Source organism: Clarias gariepinus, chromosome 11 (assembly GCF_024256425.1).
Source record: "Clarias gariepinus isolate MV-2021 ecotype Netherlands chromosome 11, CGAR_prim_01v2, whole genome shotgun sequence".
NCBI lineage: Eukaryota > Metazoa > Chordata > Actinopteri > Siluriformes > Clariidae > Clarias > Clarias gariepinus.
In genome coordinates this window covers 23,574,591-23,583,881 of record NC_071110.1, presented here as the reverse complement: position 1 = coordinate 23,583,881, position 9,291 = coordinate 23,574,591, and the positions used below count along the sequence as shown (strand labels likewise).

Here is a 9,291-nt window from a genome sequence, read left to right as displayed (position 1 = left end):
AAAAGAGTTAATCTTACTAGAAGACTTTAAAAACTGTATATTTGAAAATATAGTCATTCACTTAAACGAACAGAAAGTCACGTCTCTGTCAGCAGCCACTGTGCTGGCTGACGAGTTCGTTTTAACACACCGAACAGTTTTTACTCCTACGTTGAGAACTGATAAATTTGCTGTCCGTGGGGTTGAAGGGCAGGTGAATCCTTCGGCTGGTGGTGTGAGACCGGCAAGGGGAGGAGTTTTTAGAAGTTCTCAGTATCGCACGGGGGGAGGTAGAGTCTGTTTTTATTGCCTCAGTGAAGATCATCTTATTTCAGACTGCGAAGCCTGGAAAAAGAAAAAAAATGCATCAGCGAAATCTAAGAGTGTAGGTTTTATTAAAAGACAAAGAGAACATGTTTTACCTGATCCAACAATAACAGCATATAAACACTTCATGTTGCAGGGATGGGTGGCAGACAGCTCGGAAGGAATTCCCAGGTCAGTGTCTGTTCTGCGAGATACAGGTGCAGCCCAAAGCCTGATGTTAGCTGGCACACTCCCTTTGTCACAGAAAACCTACACAGGGGCTGATGTAATTTTGCGGGGCATAGGAGCAGGCTGTGTTAAAGTTCCGCTCCATACTGTCTACCTTCAAACCGACATTGTAAAGGGTGAAGTGTGTGTTGGAATTTGTACTGAACTCCCTGTTGACGGAGTACAGATTATTTTAGGAAATGACCTAGCTGGTGGTGTTGTTTTTCCACAACCAATTGTTGTAGATACCCCCATAACAGATGTGAAAAGTGATCTCGCTTCTCAATTTCCTGCTGTATTTTCATCATGTGTAGTTACACGTGCACAAGCACGAAAATTTGATAACGTAGTGGATTTGTCTGATTCTTTTATGCAATCTACACCTATGACGGGAAAACTGTGTGTTGAACCAATTTTACCTAACCATGACGTTTTACCATTGCAGATGGGACGCTCACAATTAGCGGCGGCGCAGAAGGCTGATTCAACATTGGTTAAATGTTTTAAAGCTATTTCTGATAAGCTAGTGGCTCCTAACGAAAATGTGATGTTTTATCTTGATAACGATGTGTTGATGAGATCAACACTGTCACACGGGATAAAATAATGCCCTATGTAGCTTACATATGTTTGTAAATATCTGCTATGCTGTAAAAAGTTCATAATGTAGTTCACCCAGTTTTGGATAGCTTTAGCAAAATGTAGCTAATATATATTTTGCTTTGTTTTAGTTAGCTTACAACTCTGCTTATCTATAATGTAATTTAGAGCAAACACTTTAGCTCACAGTAGATAAAACACTGCCCTATGTAGCTTACATCTGTTTGTGAATATCTTCTGAGGTGTCAATGTTCATAATGTATTTCACCCAGTTTTGGATAACTTTAGCTTATGGTAGCTAATATACACTCAACAAAAATATAAACGCAACACCTTTGTTTCTGCTCCGATTTTTTATGAGATGGACTTAAAGATCTAAATTTCATTCCAGATACACAATATTACCATTTCTCTCAAACATTGTTCACAAATCAGTCTAAATGTGTGATAGTGAGCACTTCTGCTTTGCTGAGATAATCCATCCCACCTCACATGTGTGCCACATCAAGATGCTGATCTGACATCATGAGTAGTGCACAGGTGTACCTTATACTGCCCACAATAAAAGGCCACCCTGGAATGTGCAGTTTTTTGCTTTATTGGGGGTCTGGGGACTCAGAACCAGTCAGTATCTGGTGTGACCACCATTTACCTCATGCAGTGCAACACATTTTCTTCACATAGAGTTTATCAGATTGTCAATTATGGCCTGTGGAATGTTGGTCCACTCCTCTTCAATGGCTGTGCGAAGTTGTTGGATATTAGTGGGAACTGGTACATGCTGTTGTATACGCCGGTCAAGCACATCTCAAACATGCTCAACATGTGACATTCGGTGAGTATGCTGGCCATGCAAGAACTGGGCCATTTTTAGCTTCCAAGAACTGTGTATAGATCCTTGTAACATGGGGTCGTGCATTATCTTGCTGAAACATGAGGTGATGTTCATGGATGTATGGCACAACAATGGGCCTTGACCACACCATCTCCCTTGAATTTTTTTTTACAATTCGACCACCAGGTATAGGTGGTATAAGTGTCAGCTTATTTCCAGGCTCAGACAAACAGAAAACAGATAAAAGCAGGTGTAAGGGACCACCCCTAGAGGGCACTGTGTGCCCGATAAGTTTGTTTGTGTAGTTTTTGGTTTGTGGACTCAGTTTCCCAGAAGGCACCTCGGTCAGGTGATGAGAGTGCTCACCTGAACCAAGGTAGCTTATTAGACCTCTTATAAATAGCTATTAGTTCTGGGAAACTGGGTCGAGCATTATTATTAGTTTTGTCATGTGAGCATTTGTTTTGTCTTGTTTTACTTTTATATGAGTTTGTATTTTGCTGTCAAGTTTGTTAAGTTGGCTCTAGCTTTATAATGTCATGTTTATCATGTATTATGATTTGTGGAGCTGTACTGTTTAAATATATGTGGTTAGTTTGTCTCGAGATCTGTGTAAGTACTAGGGTTAATTCTTTGTATGTCGCTAACTCAGTTAGCTGGATTTGATTATTGTGGATTTGTCCTGATCTTGGATTGTTTTTTTCTTCTATGTGCATCTTGCATTTGCTGTCATAGCAACATGTCCGTAAGCTTTTATTTAAAAAGAAAACAGAATTAAGTCTGCGCTCCTGGTGGGTTATGATTGGTTGAAATGGCGAGGTCACATCTGATTTGTTAAAGAGCACGACTGACGCGGACTGACTCACATAGGAAAAGAAAGGTATCTTGCATATATATATATATATATAAATATATATATATAAACGCTATCAAATACTATATTTAAACATAAATTTATAGGTTTATTATCAAATATGATATTACTATTATAATGAAGCCTATGCACAGCCATCAAGACTATTATTACAAATTCTTGTATAATGTTTGTAACACACTTATTTTTTAGGGGTTTGTCCTGAATATGCAAATAAATATTTTTATTACATATAAATATTTATTCATAATAAAAAATTGGACAAAACTAATTTAATCATAAAATAAACAATATAAAGGATTCATGTTGTATTTAAAAAATATTAATATTTCAATTTTTTCATATACAACATATATATTTTCATATTGTTTATTTTATTGTCTCTTTTAATTTGTAAACCATTAACCTATGAATTTACAGTATGTTCTAAAATAAAATTTGATAGTGATTATAAAGAGGGGGCGGGGGACAATCCATGGCAGGGAGTGTTAGAAAAAAAAATTGAGCTCGCTCTTTTGCCATTTCGTCAACCAATTGAGGGGGTTGTTATCAGTGTTTCCACTGTCGATGCATATCACCTTTTAAACCAACGCGCAATAATCTTAGCCAACTCAATCCTAGGCAACTCAATCCTGCTATACTAATCAACAACAGGTGTAATCCAAGAACCAAATTAGCCAGATCGTAATTAGCATGATCTCATCTTAGATGTGTCAGTTCATCTCGGATGTGTCAAGCAACGTACAAAGAACAGACCCCTGTTCTGTGTGTCTCCAGTGTTTGTTTGCCTCATGTTTAGTACCTTGTATGTTTAGTTACTTGTATATTTAGCTCCTTGCATGTTTAGTTTTTGTATGGTAAGCCACTTGAGTCCTTAGCTGCTAGTAGGGTTGGCCACTAGTGGCTTTAGCTGCTAGTATGAATTAGACTCTTGAGTGCCTAGCCTTTTGGGTGTTTGTTTCACCTTGTAGGTTTAGATGCTAACCCGTTTAGGTCATCATCTACTTTAACAATAACCAGACTAGATACTAACCCGATTAACTACTAACACGCTCGGTCATTAGTCTCTCCCGCCTAGTCTTGTCCCCAGTCTCGTTTTTGGTAAGTCTTGTCTTTGTTTAGGTTCAGCTCCATGTTTCTTTTGTTAAGGTCTCAGTTAACGTGTTTCGCTTTTAGCCTGTTTTTCGTTAGAGTTCTTTGTTTGTTTGTGTGTTTTTGTTTCTTTATTATTATTTATGGTTTGTTTAATAAACAGGCCTAAGTTCATCCCCTCTGCGTCTATGCCTGCCTTTTTTAGCCTCTGGCTACAATACCAGCCAATACCACCCGCAAACATGACAGCAAACGGTGTGTTTGCAATGAAAATAGGTCTTCCTCAATAAGTCTTTCTGTTCTACTCTTCCGGTGAGAAGTGCTTAAATATGCACAACTGTACGATTTGTCTTTGCCAACCATTAAGACTGCGAGATCACATCTACTCCTCAGCGAGAGTTTGAACTATGGATCGTGCGATACTGTCGTCGCGGTTCTTCTGCATTTACAGCAGACCAAAAACACAGCTCATAAACGCAGAGACACAATAACGGTTTGTGGATGTCATCATTGAGACTCGGACAGGATGGACCAATACTTTCTTAGAAACTTTATTATTGATAAAACAGTGCACATTTGCGACATATCGGAACCAAACCACAATGACATTTCAAAGTTCAGCCAAGAAAATGTGCGTACAAGGAGGGTGTTAAAAAGGTGGAGCACAGCCAAACCCGTCCCTGGAGCATCATTCAATTCAGTGGTGATTGGGAACGTTAGCACTCAGAAAAAGAAAATTACACATATAACACACACTGACACACAGTAAAGGCGAGGAAGAGAGAGCGCGCGTGTGTGTGAACCAGTGTGGTGTCAAATTACGAGCGCACCCAACACACACACTCTGCAGCGCAAGAGAAAGAAAAACAAACACACACACACACACACACACACACACACAAATGTTGATTAGTAAGAGAGTGTTCAGTAAGAGACGAGCACTAAGATCCAGCAGGGGAGATAAATACCCGCAGCGCAAGAGAGAGAAAAAACGTTGGCTCAGTTGTGATCACGTGACTCTCGGCATCAAATCAAGACAATGCTCGTTTTCCAAGTCAAAATTTATTACAAATCTTTGCTCGTCTTGCGGAACACTCGTAAACCTAGTCTGAATCTTAAAAGCCAACGCCCACTGACAAAGTTGAGTCATCAAATTCACATTACATTCTGAATTCTTAATTAATTAACAATTAAAAATTCAAGCCATTATTTAGCAACAGTTTAGGACATACTAATGACAGAAACAACTCTTAATGAATATTTGTCTCACTGTTTGCTTTTCATTTGTTTCAGCACATGTAAAGAACATGTTTAAAGTGCAGGAAGGGGAAGTGCTTATTCAAACAAAGTTGAAGAATGAGGACAAAATGGGGAGGAGATGTTAAAACTTTTCAGGGTTCCAGCTGTAGACCTCAGCCTTGTAATATACTTGCATATTTTTCTTTGTTAGGATTTTTTTTATGTTGTACTGTATTTATTATTATTTATTTGTTTAAAAACTAGATAATGTAACAAAGTGAAAAAGAACATTGGTGTGTCTGGTCATATACTGGTTGACAGCAGTGTTGGCAGTTTTAGTTGTTTTTAGTGTTTTAAGTGTGATGCTTTATTGATTCTTTTAATTAATAAAATGTAAATTATTACTAATAATTTAGTTTTAATGTATTTGTATTACATTACTATATTAACTGCAGTATTACTTCAGTGTTACTGCAGTATTAAGGGGAAGATAAAAAGTTTTGACACCTGATGGCAGGGTGGATTATGTTTACCAATAGTGGTTTCTGGATAGTAATATCAATGATAGTCATGCCGATGAGTAATGCAGTGTTGGCTGGGGGCCAAAAAACCCACACACATCCAACAAAGGTCTAGGCCTTGTCTCTTAATCACTGGGACTTTTTCTCTAAATCCTTTATTGAGGACTGTGATTCTTGTTACTGTGTATTGTTCCTCAGACTCTGTGGTTCCTGTGACATGTGTATTGTTCAACAGACTCTGTGATTGCTGTGACTGTGTATATGGTATAAGAGTGGGTCTTTACCAACAGTCATTTTTCATCTTGCACTGTTTTCCCCCAAATATCTGTTTTTGCACAGTTTGTTATAAATGTGCCTGCTGTAGCACCACAAGTTTAAGGGAAAATTTAAGTGGTGCATATGTGTAAATTTTTAATGGTGTATATGATGTCCCTGTGTCTTTCTCCCTAGATCTTTTCTCTGCACTGAGAGCGTGTAGGTTATGCATGGGGTGTAAAAGAGTGATCTTTTACATATCTTACACCCGATCCTTATCTTGCACTGTTCCTTGCAATTAAACCTCAAGTTATTTTGCCTTGCAGTTAACTATATTTTAAATAAACTAGAAACAATATTATTTTGTCCTTGCATTCGTTTTTGTAGCATGTCCCTTCCAGTCACAATTCTGACTGCTCATTATGTGGGTCTTTGTTCTTGTGTGAATTAAAAACATTATTCATGATCATTCCTGCCTTGAATATAGCCTTTTTAAACAAAAAGTGTTTTAAAAATCAATATATTGTTTTCTCTGAATGAGTGAGCAGGATGAATTTCAGTTCTTTTTAAAGCAAACACTCTACAAGATCTAGTTCGCAAAAGACTTCTTGACAAATGTTTCAAATGTTTTTTATTGTCTTTTTCAGTGACTTTTTTTTTCTTTTATTAACCAAAAACTGTTACTTTTTCTAAAATACAAACTTTTTTATATTCTAGTTACATAATCTTTGTAGCCAGTTTTGTACTGAATACATGGTAATAAGACTTTTGCCATTTATATGTGTACATTTAAGCAACCGAAAAATGCACAAATGTCAGGAAATGTAAAAACTTACACAGCTATATTTAAAAAGTGACATTTTAAGTGTAAAATCAAATAATTATTGCAATTTTCCGTGCCAAGTGAAAATAAGCAATGGTAAAAGGTACACAGGTAAGGTTAAGGCAACCTTTTGATGACTTCATCCATTCAGTGTGAAGATGAAGTCATCAAAAGGTTATCACAACAATACCAGTAGGCAGCTTTGGAAAAAAAAAAAATCAGAGAGCTCATTGATGTTATGTCTAATGCCCTGTTTAGACTTGTCTTATTATTATTATTTTTTTTTCAAATACAGCTGAAAAAAGGCAGGCAGTACCACACAAAGCATAATGCTTTAAAACAATACAGAATTTTTCATCTCGAACGCCATAAACCAGTGGACTAAGGCTGCGTGGTGCAAACAAGAAGACAATAAAATTCGAATATCTTACATTCCTAAAAGTTAATTCTTCAACCTTCCAATATGCCATTTCTATATATGGGTTAAATAATTGCATCATGCACAGAAACAGCTGAACACCATGAAGCAGCACTGTTCTAAGACTCTTATTGGTAGATTTTTTTTTCTCAGAAGAAGCAGCTCTGGCTGCAATCATTATCCTGATGTAGGTGAAGATAGTAATAATCGCCAAAAAAAGAAAAAGGATAACATACATTACAGCACGACCATGTCCCTGCCAATCTTTAGTTATCATCGTCTCTGCACTACACACAGCAGAGGAGAAAAAAGCAGCAGGTGGGGCTGCTGCCCAATAGCCTATAAAAACAAATGCTGGAATAATAAAACTTATAATCCATATGATAAAAATCCCATATAATCTGGTCCTATGAGTGGAAATTTCAGCATGTCTCAAAGGCATGCATATAGCCACATAGCGTTCCAGACACATTGCGACCAAAGTTAGTGGTGTACAGCAGATCAAAACATTTTGAAATAGTAAAAAAAGACTACAGATAAATATGTTCACAGGATACTGGAAAGTAACCTCAATAACAAGCAAGTTAGCTTGAAATATAAAAGCAGTGTCAACAAATAGGGTTTGTGCAAACAAAATATATCTAGTTTCATTTCTAAATGCCTCTTTTTTCATAATTGTCAATATCATTAAACAGTTTACATAGAGAAAAATTACAACCAGGATCTGCAATAACAAGAACTTCTCAAACAAATGTCTTGTAATATCAGCTAAGAAATTACTGGTTGCATTACCATTTGCTCCTTCACTCTGCATGTCTGTATAAATAATAGCTCATTTATTATATATCAACATAGGGGTTGGATAGGGGATCAGAAGAAAAAGGAAAATGTTCGTGACATTTATACAGATGTAATGGTGAGTGGGGGTAGGAGGTTGGGGGCATCCCTAGTAGTTATTATTCTCTCTCTCTCTCTCTCTCTCTCTCTCTCTCTTTCTATACTGCCTGGCGAACAGGTCACACACTAAGATTTAAGATTCAACTGCCTTTAACTTCTAAATTACTAAATTTATGTATAAAAATTATTCATCATCCTCCTGGAACTGCTCTTTTACAATCTTGGAATATGGCCTGTGCTATTATAAAAGAAAACAATCTATTGATGTGATGACCTGGTCATTTATGCATTCTGGGAATCAATTGACTTAATTTTCTTGCCACATAACATTGCTGAGCCTAGACCTGATGAACTGAAACAACCCAGTGTCACAACACTGCTTCCAGAGGGTTGCACAATTGCCCCATTACAGGTTGTGTTAATTTTAGATTCTTATTTAATACTATAGCCAAATTAACCAGGAATAAGACCACTACCGAATTTACCATATTAATAATATGCAGTATAGAGGACTTCATGAATTTGTTTTGTAGCAAAATTATATTAGGCAAAAAAATTAGGCTTTGGAACCAGACAATTTAATAAATATTGATGCAGATGATAAGCTAACCATATAAGAACCTAAAATATTTTACTCCCCTTCAAGACAGTAAGCTCATTTCACTCATCTCTTGTGCAAAATCATCTACTTGTGTACTAGACCCTATACCCGTGGTTCTTGAAGTGTGGGGAATACACACTTTAAGTGGGGAATACAGACATGACAGGTGGGGCGCAATGGACGGGAGGAAATTAGTGGGAAATAATACATTTACATTTAGGCATTTGGCAGACGCTCTTATTTAGAGCGACTTACAAAAAGTACTTTAATGTTTACATCATTGGATACATACTTACACTGGCATAACTAGGTTAATAACTAAGTGCCATTAGTCCAACACAACTAGGAAGAGGGTTTTTTTTATTGTATTTATTTATTTTTTTTTGGGGGGGGGGGGGGGGGGGGTACTGGAGAAACAGATGTGTCTTGAGTCGTCGTTTAAAGATAGTCAATAATAGGAATTCATGCTTTTCTTTATTGACAATAAAGATCGGACACTCAAAACTAAACAATCACACGCAAAAAAATGGATCATTAATACAAGTAGATTAAAATAACATCAAAGAAAAAGTGGACCCATAGTGCAACAATAATGGTTTAATGTTGGCATGTTGATGGCAGAG

The 9,291-nt window shown here is 36.9% G+C and overlaps 1 protein-coding gene across 1 annotated transcript; it reads right to left on the bottom strand.

Moving 5' to 3' along the window:
- Window positions 1-4,296: 4,296 nt before the first annotated feature.
- Window positions 4,297-7,984, bottom strand: LOC128532805 (odorant receptor 131-2-like). The gene is made up of 2 exons (XM_053506910.1): window positions 7,046-7,984; window positions 4,297-4,353 (listed from the first exon to the last, which is right to left on the bottom strand). The coding sequence occupies exons 1-2, from the start codon at window positions 7,982-7,984 to the stop codon at window positions 4,297-4,299; spliced, it is 996 nt and encodes a 331-aa protein (XP_053362885.1).
- Window positions 7,985-9,291: the final 1,307 nt, after the last annotated feature.